This window comes from Fusarium solani (assembly GCF_023522795.1).
Source record: "Fusarium solani strain SB1 chromosome Unknown bctg00000002, whole genome shotgun sequence".
In the NCBI taxonomy this organism is placed as follows: domain Eukaryota; kingdom Fungi; phylum Ascomycota; class Sordariomycetes; order Hypocreales; family Nectriaceae; genus Fusarium; species Fusarium solani.
In genome coordinates, this window is record NW_027072155.1 from 1,123,553 (window position 1) to 1,139,155 (window position 15,603).

The window sequence follows — 15,603 nt, forward strand, 5'->3', positions numbered from 1 at the left end:
TTAAGGAGCCATGGTCCCAGTTGGCATCATGCCGCTTTGAGCTCCGCTGGGAGGAGGGCCGCCAGCACCACCACCCTCACCACCCTCACCACCTCCGCCAATTCCGCTATCCAAGGCATGGCCTCCGTCCTCACCCAAGTATCCGGCAACGCCGTAGTAGTCATCAGTTGAGTAGTCTACAGAAGCATTGACTCCAATTTGGATCCATGCAAAGATACCGTCTTCAACCTTGTCGCCCAGATACACATACTGAGGGAAAGGATCAAAAGACGCGTCGGCCTGCAGGACTGACCACATGTCCTCCTCGTTGCTTGTGACATCTTGAGTGTTGGTGTTGTAGGGATATGTCGCCTCGACAGCCGATCTCAACGTCTCGGGCCAGAAGAGCTGGCCGATATGGGCGACGGGGGCGTTCCAGACGGAAATCGTGCCATTAGGCATGACTGTCGCGTTGGTGTGCGTGAGGAGATGAGTGTGCGTTGCTCGGCCCTGATAGTGACCAGGGAAGATGGTTTCGAACTGAACCACACCGTCGTGGTCGGTGATTTGGACACCTCGAAGGTATGTACTGTTTACACCGTCGGCGGCTTCGTTGCCCGAAACGCTGATACCAGAGTAAACTCCAGTTGCATTGGCGTTCCAGATGTCAACAGCGGCGACAGGGACGGGTTCACAGCTCGCCACGTCGACATACTGGACCTCAAGAAAGAGTGGAACTCCGTCACAGTACTCGGACTCGATGACGTTGGATCTGAGAAACTCTCCGACAACGTAGTAAGGACCAGCAGTGATTTCGGGGGACAGAATGCAGCTGGAGTTGGCGTCGAAGATGTCCGCCAGCGGTGTGAACATGTCGTACGAAACTGAGCCAGTCATGTTGTGGTTGACATCCTCCCAGCTGGTCAGGTCATCGGTATCGCGGCGGTATTTCTTGGAAGCTAAAAATTCAATCAGTCATTGGGCTTTTCTCAGAATGGCTGGTTTGTTTCGTACGAGTAGTGATGCCCCTCTTCGCCCGCAGAGCGCGAACTCGACTCGTGCGTCGCTCTATCGAACGAGCCTTAAGTGCTTGAGCAGCGGTAGAGCCTGAGCACGATTCCAAGGATCGTTGACCAATCGCTGCCATGTTATTACGGGCGTGGATTTCCCTGGCCATGTGCTTTGGATCATGAGCCTCTCCGGGATGGCCCATGACGGAACTGCAGAGGCTAAGGCCGACGGCGAGAAGAGAGGTGAGACGAGCCATGTTGAGGATAGTGAAATTGGCCTTGTTGTATTTGAGTGTGCAAAGAGACTGGGATGTTTTGCTTGTCTTCACCATCCCTCATGACTGAAGGTTCGCCATTTTATATTTCACTTCTACGTGCCAATAACACATAGCGCATAATCCAAATATCTCATTCTTGATTCGCTTCGTCACAATTACGCGGCTCCATGAAACAAGCATAGATTGTAAGTTCCCTGATGACTCGGCCGCCATGCGAAGCCATCGACATTCCCGAGACACTCAAACCAGCCACCGCCGGGAAGTGGGAGGCTGATATATAGACCGAGGCTTAATGACGCGGAACATGGACAAGGGAGGCCATCGAAGCTAATCCACCCCAGATTCACAGACCAATGAGCGCATTTGTAAAGAAAATCGAGAGAAATTGCTAGCGTTTGAGGTGAGAGGTCCACTTGACATGAAACCTTGTTTCCCGCTACTTACGCGGCGCGAGGCGGAATATCGGCATCGTTGCCAAGCGTGGAGACGACATCGCCAGCATTTATACGCAGTTTCCATGGGTGTTTTCGGTTGTGGCTGTGGGAGATTGGCGAATTTCGGGATATGGGCATGGCATGGTTGGGAGTCGTTGTGCGATCCATGCAGCGCTTGGGTTATTTCCATGTCCCCTCCACAACACGGTTATTTCTAATCAAGGGCGGTTGGGGAGCGGAGAGTGAGACCATTAGGGATGAAGTCTTGTGAAAGGCCCACTCCCCTCGAAAATAGATGAATAGGGTAGGGAGGCCGATGATCCTCAACTTGGATGGGATTTCATCATCGTCACCGGCTGGGTGGAGAGAATGGCCCCTTTTAATGCCCCTGAATCCGAGTGAAAGTGAAGAAATTTGGCATGCACCTGTTGTTGGATATAGTGCAAATCGCTGAGGCTAACTATCCTAGGCCAATCCACGTCAGTATATCTTTGTCTAATGTGCTTTTCTTGGGTAGATGCTCTGATATAGATATGTTGTGTAATGGTTCTTGAAGCTTTCGTATAGAGTGCCCCCCCTGCCGATTAACTATGTTCTCATAAGAAGGAACAGGATGAATACGGATCAAATTCCTGTGCAAGATGGAAAGACCGAGGCTTGTGAGTCGAGGAGGGACCAAGAAGACACACTAACTAGAGGAATTGGCAACTCTTCTCCATCCGATAGCCCGCGGTCTGATTTGACCTTGACAACCCTTTCCTATTGGCCTGGGATCCCCGTTGTTTCTCTTTAAATCTCACTGCTTTACTGGCATGTCGAACTCTGCCCAACGGCCCATCATATTGGCGCTTGGCCTGACTCTGGGCGCCCCAGCCGTGCTCTATTCTGGCATCCTTGGCGCCTTGGTCGTCTACCCTCACTGTACGCCCATCTGATCTACCTCCACAAGGTCACTTTGACTTGGTTCAAGGGCTTTGCGCAGACCTTCAACTTTCGGCTGCTCAAGGAGAACCCCGACGCTCGCCTTGTCCTCTATTTTCATGGCACAAGCGGTACCATGGCAAGTAGATGGCGCCGGACAGTTACCGCTCACTGTACTCCGCCGATCCCGTCAACACCCATGTCTTGGCCTTTGACTACCGGGGCCATGGAAAGTCCACGGGCCATCCATCTGAGGCTGGCGTTATCACGGATGCCCTAGCAGTGGCTGACTGGGCCATCAATACGACCAGCATCCCGCCTGAGCGGATTGTCATCTTTGGCCAGAGCCTTGGATCTGCAGTAGCCATTGCTCTCGTCAATGAACTTGCTCAACGTCAACCTTCAGTTCACTTTGCTGGGCTGGTCGTGACAGCTATCTTTCAAGGCATTCCACAGCTGACGGCCACATACCGCATTGGTGGTTTCATCCCGGTACTCTCACCGGTTGCCAGGATTAGGCCACTCTTCCGCTTCTCACAGAGGCTGACAAGCAAGTGGGACAATTTTCGCAGGCTTGGAGAGTTTGTCAAAGAGGCTGAGAGCTATGACATTACTCTTTTGCATGCTGAGGATGACACAGATATCCCCATGGAGAATTCTGTCAAGTTGTACCGGGAGGCGGTGCGTGTGGCGGAAAATGCCAAAAACGTGACTGAGGACAAGGAAGCTTTACTCGAGAGAATAGACAGACTCAAGGAGAGCCGTGGAGAGGGAGGGTCTATAACTGTATGGCCCACAGGGAAAGGTGACATTAGACTAGAGATCTTGAAGTACAGGGTGCATGACAAAATCATGTCATACCCTGCGACTGGGCTTGCAATTAGCAGAGCATTCAAGTCAGTTAGGTAACTAGACGTATTGGTAGATTTATGACAAGATCAAGATTTAGAATTTCGATTAAAACATATCTTTCATTGCTGTACCCAATGAGATACAATATTGTCGGAGAATCTTCATCGTGCTTAGATCGAGTAGATGTTATGCGCCATCTTGAAATCTCGACTAATAAGTAGGTATTCGCACTCAGTTACTGTGTATTGAACTCTTCTGTCTTGAAACAGCTACTCCTCTATAATTACTTTACCTGTACCTAGCAACGACCTAACAATCCCTTCATGCTTTTTTGCTCTAGCCATCGATATCGCAGTCTGCCCACCCTCAATCGTGACATTAACATCAGCTTGTCCCGTAGCTAAAAGTAGATCCACAATACCCTGGTGGCCAAGTGTAGCTGCCCAGTATAAAGGCGTTTTCCCAGAATTGTCTCTCAAGTTGACGTCGACCTCTCCCATGCTGAGCAATAGTTTGATGATATTCTCATGCCCCTTCATGGTGGCTATGGCTAGCAGCGTGAGGCCGGCGCTATATCGCAAATTGATGTCAGCCTTCCCCGTATCAAGCAGTAGTTTGAGGAGGGAATCGTGGCCGTTTCTGGCAGCTAGCCACAGCAACGTCACGTCGGAATTCCTCAAATGGATGTCGAAGTTGCCAGTGGCCATCAGCAGCCTAAACATGGCGTCGTACTCGGCAACACGCGATAACGGCTTCATGCTGCTGTCTTTTACGTCAACATTGGCCTTGAATGAGGTGAGAATCAGGTTGCTCATTGACTCATTCTGCAGAAGAGCAGCGTACGTCTCCTGCGAGAAGCCAGTGAAGCTGTTGGCCTTGCCGTTTGCGACAAGTAGCCTGACAACGGGCTCATGTCCGCATTCGACGGCACAGGATAGAGGTGTCCGGCTTGAATTGTCCGTCGTGCTGATGTCGACCGCTCCCGTAGCAAGGAGCAGCTTAACGATAGCCTCGTGTCCGTGCTGAGAGGCATAATGGAGTAGTGTTGAGCCGTTCTGGTCTTTCGCGTCAATGTCAAACCTGGCCTTTGCAAGTTGCAGCTTAACCATGTCGTTGTACTCGGTGGCCCATGATGGCGACGGGTGGCTGTTGTCAACGTTTGTTTCAACACACATGTTGTTTGGAAGCACTAGCTGGACAACCGTCTCGTACCCTCTCTGAGCAAGTAACGGGGCTGGGATCTGGCTAGAATCATCCCTCTTGGTAGCAGCTGCAGCCAGCAGTATCTTGGTGATGGCCTCGTTCGCGCTGGTCACCGACAATGGCGCCTGGCCATCTCTAGATCTCACGTCGATCTCAGCGCCATGCTCGAGAAGCAACCTGACGATGGGCTCGTTCCATTTCATGGCAGCCCATAGTAAAGGTGTTCTACCGTGGGTGTCATTGGCGTCCACGTCAACTTGCCCCGTCTCCAACAAGAGTCTGACAATGGATTCGTGCCCTTGATACGCGGCCATCAGTAGTGGAGTGAAGCCGGATCCATCTGGAATGTCGATGCCAGCCTTTCCTGTGGCTAGAAGAAGCCTGGCGATTGCCTCGTGGCCATCGTATATGACATGCAGAAACGGAGTTGTGCCCGTATTGTTCCTCGCGTCAACGTGGGCCTGGCCTGGGCCTAGTAACAGCCTGACCACCCCCTCGTGACCATTCTCAGCCGCAAACAACAGCGGCGTCCGGTTGTTTCGATCTTTCAGGTTGACATCAGCTTTGCCGGTGTCAATCAGCAGCTTGGCTATGGCTTCGAGCCCGTCCTCGGCTGCAAACGACAACGGCGTCCGGTCGAATCGGTCCCTCAAGTCGACATGGATCTCGTCCACGGCCAACAGCAGCTTGACGAGGTTTTCGTGTCTCCTTCGAACGGCCCGAATCAAGGGCGTCTCGCCAGATCCGTTCCTCGAGTTGATGTCGAATTTGCCTATGCTGAGCAGTTGCTCCACAATGTCCGTATGCCCCATCTCCACAGCTACCCGTGCCGGTGTCTGACGAATTCGGTTCTCTGCATGTATGTCAACTTTGCCTGTAGTGAGGAACATATTCAAGACAGTAGCATGTCCATTCTCAGCGGCATGGAACAGTGGCGTGCTTCCAGTTCCATCTCTTGAATCGGCATCAACCCCCTCTGTTGCCAGCAGGAGGCTGACAATAGTCCCATGCCCCATTTCGGCCGTCAGCAACAGCGGGGTCCTGTGATATACGTCCCTCGAGTCTGCATCAGCACCGTTCTCAAGAAGCAGTTTGATGACAGCGCCGTGCCTCTTCATTGCGGCCCATGCTAGTGGTGTCCAGCCGCGGGTGTCCTTCAAGTCTCTGTAGTTCACATGGGTCAGAAGGGCAGCCATTGCTTCAGCCATTCCAAAGTAAGCCGCCAGGTGAAGGCCGGTCATTCTTTGTGGAGCCTCCATGTAGTTCCAAGACTCGGCCATGACCATCAGGGCCTCGGCAGCGGCCTCGGCCTGCCCATTACTACACAGAAACTCGATCAGTTCCTTGCTTGTGGATAGAGATATGCGGGCATGATGCCCCCAGTTGTTCGCAGCGTAGCCGTAGAGTTGATGTGACCACAGTCTCTCATCCATCCTGCTCTTTGTTTCGCAGGGACCGCTTTCAAAGGTTTTGTACGAGAGGTATGTGACGCAGGCGGTTGTGATATCGGCCTCTGCAGTGGGAAACCAGTCCCCTTGCGTCCGCTCAAAGTATTGCTGCGTTGTGTAGTGCACCAGCCTGATGATATTGTTCTCCTTGTCCACAACGACCAGCCCAGCACATACAGCGACCACGTCGTCAACCTCGGGGAGGTTCTCATCAAACTCCGTCTCACCAACCTCCACGGCGAGTGCATGCTGGAGCTCGGACGTTGTGAAGGACCGTCGAGCGCAGGTAATGCACGCCAGGACCTTCTTTGCAAACGCTTCAGTGTTCGCCTGGCTTCCGATGCGCTCCATCGCGGCCTTGTACGTCTCGTCGTATGCGGTGGATTCAGTCGGCAGCGCCTTCAATGCTCTTCGGATGTCTTTTGGTGAAAACTTGCCTTCCAAGGAATTCAAATGTAGCTCCGCGAGGAGAAACCTGCAAAGTTAGCAAGTAGTGACAAAAGAAACATATAGATTTAAGCAACGTACATTCCGTTAACCGCTCTAACCACTTCAGTTTTGATATCTTCGCGGAGCTTTGGGTTGTTTCGAACCACCTTTGATAAAGAGGCAACGCGGCTGTCGAGATATCTGCCCACATCCTCCTCAGAGGCGCGGATTTCCAACTCTATGGCGTTGTCTGTGAAGTTCTCTTGGATGTCGGGCATGATCCTCGACGTCATGAAGAGACTTGCGCCACAACTCTTCTGGAGCGCAAACAACTCCCTCAAAAGCTCTGCCCTACTGCCGTCGGATGCCTGGCATTCATCCAGCACATCGACAAGAAGGTAGACTCGAACATACGTTTTTGCTAGCGAGCGAAGCGTCGTCGAAATCTCGTCGACCAACGGCCGTGTCTTTTTAGGCTTGTGGCGGTTGTAAAGATCTTTGACGACTTCTGGGAGGGAGGGCTGTCGTTCAGCCAACTGTTTCAAAAGACTCGCTAGCATCTTGTCAATCCTCTGATTGTCTTGTTGCCGAAAGTTGCAATAGATGTAGGCGATTCCAATGTTGATATCGCCGTTGAATCTTTTTCCGACATCATCAACCACGACTGGCGTGAGAATAGTCTTGCCTGCGCCGGGGATGCCCGGACAGAACAAGGTCTGCCTACTTGTCTTCAGCCAGGTCTGGTACTGTTCCGAGTCTAAGAGCCATTGCCCCGTCCCAGGCTGGCGCCTTCGGAGATTATCATGCTGCAGGGGCGCATACTCGATGGTTGTGAGCCAATCAAGAATGTCCTGATGCTCTTGGTTGCGCTGTGCAGAATGGATGGAGGTGGGTAACTTTTTCCGACATTTCATCCAACTTGCTATCAATTTCTAGTAAGACTGGATCCTATTAGCAAGAGAAATATTCACAAAAAAGCACTGCAATCCACCCAAATCGATGGTCCCTAGCCATATTTCCTCCAAAGCTCCCAACAGTAGTGTCCCCTTAGCTACCCACCTGCTGGTACGAAAAACAAAGCGAAGCCTCACAGGGCAGGTTGAAGCTTACTTTTAGCATTGCACATCTGGTTGACCTCCTGGGCCGGCACCACGGACAGAAGCTCTTTGGCAAACGCTGCAGCCACGGCAGCTGCGTGCTCCTGGCACTCCTTGCTCTCCCCAGAGTCAGCGTAGTCGCAGATACCCCGGATGACGAGGCACGGAAAGTCGTTGGCTAGCCCTGCTGCCTCTATCTCAAGACATAGCACGTTGCCGCCCAGTTGTCGGTTGATATTGTTGCGGAAGACAGCGTCCTTGACGACCTGGTTTCTGGAAGCAATCAGGCCGTAATGGACTTGCATGTCTCTGGGTGCCTCCTGTTCTCCTCCATCAACTGCCCTGTTCTCGGCCACAGGGTGCTGGGGGGCAAATACATGCCATGCCAGGAAGAACTCGAAAATGCTCAAGATCGCCGCCCAGATCATGAAGAGCAAGGCCGACAATCCCACACGATCGTCTGGGAGACCCGCTGAGGAAAGCAGAGGGTCCTTGAGGGAATCAGACTTGATGTATTTGGGCACCAGGTCAGGCCACTTGGTTGCCAGCTCGTCCAGGTATCTAGGTATCTAAGATCTCTTCATCTCACGCGTCGTCTCTAGCTTAGCCAACGCCGTCAGAAGCACGCTAGGCGGGTTGTTGAGAGTGCCTTTCCTATCAAATTGTCCGCCCTTCTCTGCCTTGCCAAAATCCCACTGCACGAATCCAGGATACTGATCGGTTGGTATGCTAACCACGACGTCGCCTAGTCGAACTTTTGGAGGGATGCCACCACCAATGCCAACCATGAGGCCGAACTTGATGGAGGGAAATGTGTCGAGCATTCTGGTGGCAACTATGGCTCCCGAGTTGGTGCCGTACTTGCCCCTTGGCAGGCAAGCGATGACCACGTTGTGGTTCCCAACTGTTCCCAGAGTGTATGTGTTGTGGTCGATGGGTGGCTTGGGCAGGTCTGGGTGTTCGACATCCAGCATAGCCGTGGCTGCGGTCTGCTCCTTTGGAAGGGCGCAGACCCATCCCACGGTATAGTCGCCATGAACAAACTCTGTCGAAGACATCTTTGGGCTTTGCCAGACACGAAATGTTGTGCCCGATGTTCCCGCTTCCTTCTCAGAAACAAAGAAGTGTCACCTCTGGGGCACATCGGAGGGCTTCATGTCTTTAAGCGCCTGGCAGGCAACCAACAGCTACACCGCAAGTACCAAGATGTCATACCCAGGCAGACTGCTGGCTCAGCCTTGGGTTGAGGTTGAGACCTACCGCCAGGCCTCTTGGGGGTTCAGCTTTGGGTTGTGAGACACAGAGTGTGGGTCGCGAGGCGTTTGTGGTGGCGGCGATGCATCAAGCTGAAAAGCAGGCTGGCGGTTCGGAGAGTGTTGGTCGGGTCCAGGGTGAAGCGACCCGGCTCAATTGCCTCCATAGGAATAAGGCAGTCGAGCAAGAGGCTGACAGCGAAGGGCGACATTGTGTCTGTCAGTCTTGCCCAGGCCACATACGCATAAGTTCAGGCTAGAGGTTGGTTCTTTTGGAATTCGCGTTCCAATGTTGTCGAGAATGTCAATGGGGGCTACCCCACCATTCAGATCAGATCTTGGCGGCTTCGCTCCTGCATATACGAGAGCTGAGCCAGAAACATGGATGTTGGCACCCAACGCGCCTGCATATTCCGGGTTAGTGCGGATGTGACAGTCCATGGCCATGAGGGACAGACCTCACCTCCACTTTCAAGGCGGATGTTGGGAAGAGTCAATCAAGAGCCTCCGCGGTATTGTGTTCTTTGTTATGGTTGAAGCCCGGCCCTTGATGGGATAACTGAGCCAGAAGACAGTACGATGAGAAAGGGCGGTCGAGTGTTACCTAGGTTGGAGGGGTGGTGCTGTTCGTAGACAGTAACGGTCGGCAGCCGAGTCTGGGCATGGCCGGGAACAGGTTGATCAGGCTCTCGAGCCCTGTGCTGTGTGCCTTGTGTACGATGGAGGACTCCGAGGAAGTTCTCAAGGGCTTGAGTGGCTATGTTTGAGATGAAGAAGGGCGCCAATCTGCCAGGCGGTTAATGCGGTTCTGCCTGTGGCCGCCATTACCAACTGCCAACCATCTAGTAACGTTCAAGTCCCCTTCGACTTTAACGTACTGAGCTCGTAGTTGTTGAAATGACGTTGACCGTGAGTGTGATGGCACTTGGATTATATGGGATTGGGGCAGGGGTTGTTTTGGGGGGCAGGCAAGTTGGCTGCAGACCGTGAGAAAGACCAAGAACAGCAACAGCAACAGCAACAGCGTCTATCAAATGGTGGGCACCTCACGCCCACTAGGTCAGGTAGGCCACCTTTACACTTTCCTATATTCTTCTTTTTCAAATGGCGCAAGCACTAACAACAAAAACCAGATCAAAGAGCAGAGGAAGTGAGGGTACAAGCACGACCACGGTCTGCTGGCAGAACGACATCACACAGGTTTCAAACACGGCCACGAGCTTCCACTACCACAACAACACCAAATGTGATACCAGCACGACCACAGCCTGTCGCGGCAACAACACCCAGCGCTGGAGACGAACAGATGTTGGAGTTTGCCAGAAAATGCATCATCTGCACCGAGACTTACACAAATATTGACGACTTCCCTCCTCCACACATACTCCCGGAATGCAGCACGCATCATTCCATGGACACGTGCAGGGCCTGCCTCACCAAGCACCTCGAGACGCAGGTGGGGTCCAAGGAGGCCTCGATATGGGAGCAGCTGCCATGCCCAAAGCCGGACTGCGGGCATTTCTACACGCACGAGCAGGTGCGATGCCTAGCCGACGCCGACACTTTTGCCCTATACGACGAGTACGGTCTCCAGAACATACTTGCGAAGCGGCCTAGCTTCCGGAGGTGCCTTCGCCCAGGTTGCGGCAATGGGCAGAGCTACGAGGTTGTGGGTGGTGGTGATAGCTCAACGAGCAATAAAATGGAGTGCAGCGCGTGCGGCTTTGCCATGTGCTTCAAGCACCAGTGCCCATGGCACGAGGGATTGTCGTGTGAGAAGTATGATTCAAGAAGGCAGTCGGGCGTGGAAGAGACGGAACTCTGGCTCGCCGATAACACCAAGCCGTGCCCAGGTCCGGACTGCCGCGTGACAATCTTGAAGGACGGGGGCTGCTGGCACATGACGTGCCGGTCGTGTATGTTCGAGTTCTGCTGGAACTGCCTAGCCGACTGGAGTAAGATTGGGGTTGACCGCAAGTGGCATAAGCCTGACTGCTGGTTTCGAGACGAGAGAGCTCCCTTGCTAACAGAAGTGGTGGGAAACACGCTCGAGGAGGCCTAAAAGTCCAGATACTAGTGTTGAATTGGCAGCATAGTAGGCAATAAGGGAAGCACCACTAACTAGAGTGGCGCGCCATGCTTTTTGGCATAGTGGTTACTTTCCGACAACTAGCTATTAAGTATTAGGAAGTAAGATTGAGCTAAAATTATATTATAGCTTATATTTTATTACCTTAAATTACCTTAAGGACCTTAGCGTAAGTAATTTTTTATTAAATATAATTAATTTTATATACTTATTTAAATAATTTTTATTAGCTTATATAAGCTAAGGCCTAGGTAAGTTAACTTAGAAAGCTAAGTTAATTATAAAATTATAAAATAATTATAAAATTATAAGATAAGCCTTATAAAGTAATTTAAATATAAAAATAATTAAAATAATTAAAATTAAGACTTTTTAAATCTTATATAATAAATTAAAAAAAAAATAATTAAAGTAAATTAAGTATTTTATATATATTTCTTTAAGTAAGGGTTTTAAAAATAAAACTTTTATTTTTATATTTTTTTTAAAAAAGTTTTTAAATTATATTAAAATTTATATAAAGTTTATATAAAAATATAAGCCTAATTAATATAATTAAGGTAATATTAGAGATATAAAATAAGTTTAATTTAAGTTAATTAGATTTTTAATTTATTAAAGCTTTTATAATATATTATTAAAAAGAATTTTATATAGCTTAAGGCCTATATAATTATATAAGAATTTCTTAACTTATTAATAATAACTAATATTTATAAAGGTATAGGCCTAATTAATATAATTAAGGTAATATTAAAGATATAAGATAGATTTAATTTATTAATTAGGCTTTAACTTAGCGAAGCTTTTATAATACTTTGCTAAGAAGTATTTTATATAGCTTAATACTTATATAATTATCTAGGGATTTCTTAACTTATTAATAATAATTAATATAGCCTAAATATTCTTATAATTACCCCTCTCTAAAGAGCTTAGTTTTATAAACTTATTTAATTAATTATATATTTTTTTTAATTAATACTAAAAAATATTTAAATTTAATTACTTTTTAATAATCTTAGGCTTTAATGCTTTTTTATAATACCTTATTAATTATTTATTATTTTTTTTATATTTTTTTATTATAATATTTATAGTCTTTATTATATTATATTATTTTCCTTTATAATTATCTAATTATTATTAAATTAATAATTACTTTATATTATTAATTATTTAATATTAATAACTTAAATATAATAATTATTATTATAATTAAAGTTTTTATTTTTTATTATAATTTTCTCTTATTTATTTATTTTTTTTATAATAATAATTTTTTTATTTATTGTAATATTATTATTATAGCTTTTATAATTATTTTTTATTTTATTTCTTATATTATTATATAAGATTTTCTAATTTTTTTTTTTTTTATATTTTATTTATTTATCTTATTATTATAAAGCTTTTAATTATATCTCTCTTTTTTATATATACCTCTATACTCTCTAAATTTAAGTATAATCCTAATATATATTTTTAGAAAATAAATATTAATAAGGTTTTTTATATATATTACTTAAAATATATTAATAATAATTTTTAAATGCCTTATATTATTAATAATTTATTAAATTATTATCTTTTTTATATTTATAATAAAAAAAAATATAATTTTATAAATTATTTTCTTATCTTTTATTTACCTTTTATAAATTATTATTTATATTTTATAAATTCTTTATAAGCTCTAAGGTACTACTTAAGATTCTTAAAATTATATTTATATTATTATTAATAAGATTTTTAATAATCTTATTACTTATATATATACTTAGATTAAATATATTAATTATATTATTAAGAATATAATATATATTTAATAAAAGCTTGTTAATTATCTCTATAAACCTATATTATAAGGTATTAAGATATTTCTATAAATATCTTATATCTAGATATAAGAGCTTATATTTAACTAAGAGATATTATTTTTTTTTTTTTTATCTTTAAAATATATATATATATATATTTTACCTAAGTATTAATTAACCTTTTATATATAAGCTAAGGCTAAAATAACCTTACTTAAGATAACTAATTATATTATTATTATTATTATTTTTTATATTTATAATAATACTTTTACTTAATTATTACTTAAGGTAATTAATTATCTTAAGGATTATAAGAATATACTAAGAGTTAATATTAAGATTAAAGGTAATACTTATAAGATTATTAATATTTTTATCTTTAAGGCCTTATTAATTTTTTATTAACTCTTAATACTTATAAATATATTTATTTTTTTAATAAAAATAAAAATAAAAATAAAAATAAAAATATTAATAACTTATTAAATATTACCTAAAATAAGCGCTATAAAGCTAAGAAGCCTAAGGCTATTAATATTATTAAGCTTATTAATAAATATTATTTTATTTATAATAACCCTTAAGTTATAATAAGGCTTTTTATTTTATTATTAAAGTCTTAATTATTATTTCCCTTAGTTTTTTATTTTTTATAATTTTATTTTTCTAGGCATAGCTTTTATATTAATTATTCTGTATTTATATTATAATACTTTAATAAATAATTTATATTTTTAATTTATAACTTAACATAATTTAATTTTACTTATATTTTTATATTTAAGTCTTTATTTTTTATACTTAGATTAATAAGTTTTTTTTATTATATTTTTAATATAAATTTAATTATATTTTATTTTATTTTTTATATTTTTTTCTTATAATCTTAAGGTATTTTTTTATTATTATTTATATATTTTATAAGTATTTTTTTAGGTTTTTATATATTATATTTTATTAATTACTTTTTTTATTTAATACAATAAAAGATTTTATTTTTTATTTTTTTATATAAGATTTTATTTTTTATTTTTTTATATAAGATTATTTTTTTTATTTCTTATTTATTAAGCTTATCTTTAAGCTTTAATTAATTTTATATAATATTATTAATCTTTTTATAATTACTTTATAATTTAATAAATAATATATAAAATATATTATATATATATTAATATTTTTTTAATAATTTTAAAGTATAAGCTTATTTCTTATATTTATTAAAAATCTTAGCTTTTATAAATTATAAAGCTAATTTAAGGTACTTAAACCTTTAATCTTTTATTAATATTTTAATAATTTATCCCTAATAATAAGTTTATAGCTTATACCTAGAGTTATAATATTTTACTTATAACTTTAAAGCTTTCTTTTAATATTTTTATACTTAGGCCTATATATAGCTAAGTATTATTAAGTATTTAGTAATACCTTATATATTTATCTATATTTTTATTAAGATATATTTTATATATTATAAGTAATATTTAATTAATATTTGTATTAAAAAAACCCTAATAATTAAATATTTATTATTATTATAAATAAAAGTAATATTTAAGAATTATATTATTTACTTTTTAGGTAATCTTTTTATATAAACTCTTAGATATTTCTTAAGTATTTAATATATATATTTTATTTAATTATTTATCTAAAGGTAATATATAATAAATAATTAATAATAAATTATTTAATTTTTTATAAGGTTTATTTAGAATATATTAATAATTAGCTTATTTTAATTATTAATAATTTCTTTTAATATATTTAAATAGCTTGTAATATATTTATATATAAAAGGTATAAGCTTTATAGCCCTAAGCTTTTTTTTAATTAAAATAAATAATATAAATTTAATTATCTTATAAATACTAATAAGAATTATATTATAATTATTATTATTACTTTAAGTATTTAATAATAGCTTAATAATAAAATTAAGGCTAATTTCTTAAAATATATATAATAATAATAATAAAAATTAAAGTTTCTTATAAGGCTTATATCTAAGAACTTTAATACCTTAATAACTTAAATAACTCTTAATATATTTTTAAATATTTTTTATAATACTTTATTAATAAAACTTCCTTAAGATAAAATTAAATATTTTTTATAATTTTATATAGCTTATTCTTAGATTATTATAATATTATTAAAAGATTTTTATTTTTATAGTGCCTTAATCTAAGATAATTAATTTTCTTTTATAATATAATAAGTCTTTAAAGTTTATTATATTTCCCTTATATTTATTAATAATTCTTTAAGTTTTTACCTTAAACTCTTAATATTATTAATCTTAGCTTTATAGTTCTTTAATTAATACTTTAAACTTTTTAAAAAACTAAAAAAAAAAATATTATTTTATCTCTTATAAGCTCTTTTATAACTAAGTATAAGATATATTATTTTAAAATAATAATCTTAGTTATAATTAAGTCTTTAAAGGCTTATTAAAAATCCTTTATTTACTTAGTAATTTATAAAATATGTATTTTTTTTATTTATATTTATTTATATTAAGTTATAATAATACATATTTATATAATAAGTATTATTTTTTAATTTATATTTATAAAAAAAAAAGATCTTTTATTATATATTATTTATATATAAAGATATATAACTAAAATACTTGTTTTACTTTTAAATATAATAATATATTACTAAGTAAGTTTTAATAATTTATATATAAGCTTTAACTTTTTAGCTAATATAAATAAGATATCTTTATAAGAGATCTCTTTCTTTATATAATTAAATCTCTTTAAAAGACTATTT

At 40.9% G+C, this 15,603-nt stretch overlaps 4 protein-coding genes across 4 annotated transcripts; 2 read left to right on the forward strand and 2 right to left on the reverse strand.

Moving 5' to 3' along the window:
- On the reverse strand, nt 1-1,246 carry MRS44_004328 (uncharacterized protein; the record flags this gene model as incomplete). The annotated part of the gene is made up of 2 exons (XM_046274257.1): nt 1-938; nt 994-1,246. 2 exons carry the CDS (start codon nt 1,244-1,246, stop codon nt 1-3), a joined length of 1,191 nt encoding a protein of 396 aa, XP_046125793.1.
- A 1,523-nt stretch (nt 1,247-2,769) lies between these two features.
- On the forward strand, nt 2,770-3,531 carry MRS44_004329 (uncharacterized protein; the record flags this gene model as incomplete). The annotated part of the gene is made up of 1 exon (XM_046279058.2): nt 2,770-3,531. The coding sequence occupies one exon, from the start codon at nt 2,770-2,772 to the stop codon at nt 3,529-3,531; it is 762 nt and encodes a 253-aa protein (XP_046125794.2).
- Nucleotides 3,532-3,743: 212 nt separating this feature from the next.
- Nucleotides 3,744-8,709, reverse strand: MRS44_004330 (uncharacterized protein; the record flags this gene model as incomplete). The annotated part of the gene is made up of 4 exons (XM_065622157.1): nt 3,744-6,600; nt 6,654-7,476; nt 7,665-8,220; nt 8,278-8,709. The coding sequence occupies 4 exons, from the start codon at nt 8,707-8,709 to the stop codon at nt 3,744-3,746; spliced, it is 4,668 nt and encodes a 1,555-aa protein (XP_065478229.1).
- A 914-nt stretch (nt 8,710-9,623) lies between these two features.
- Nucleotides 9,624-10,966, forward strand: MRS44_004331 (uncharacterized protein; the record flags this gene model as incomplete). Its single annotated transcript, XM_065622158.1, has 3 exons — nt 9,624-9,665; nt 10,038-10,054; nt 10,105-10,966. The coding sequence occupies 3 exons, from the start codon at nt 9,624-9,626 to the stop codon at nt 10,964-10,966; spliced, it is 921 nt and encodes a 306-aa protein (XP_065478230.1).
- Nucleotides 10,967-15,603: the final 4,637 nt, after the last annotated feature.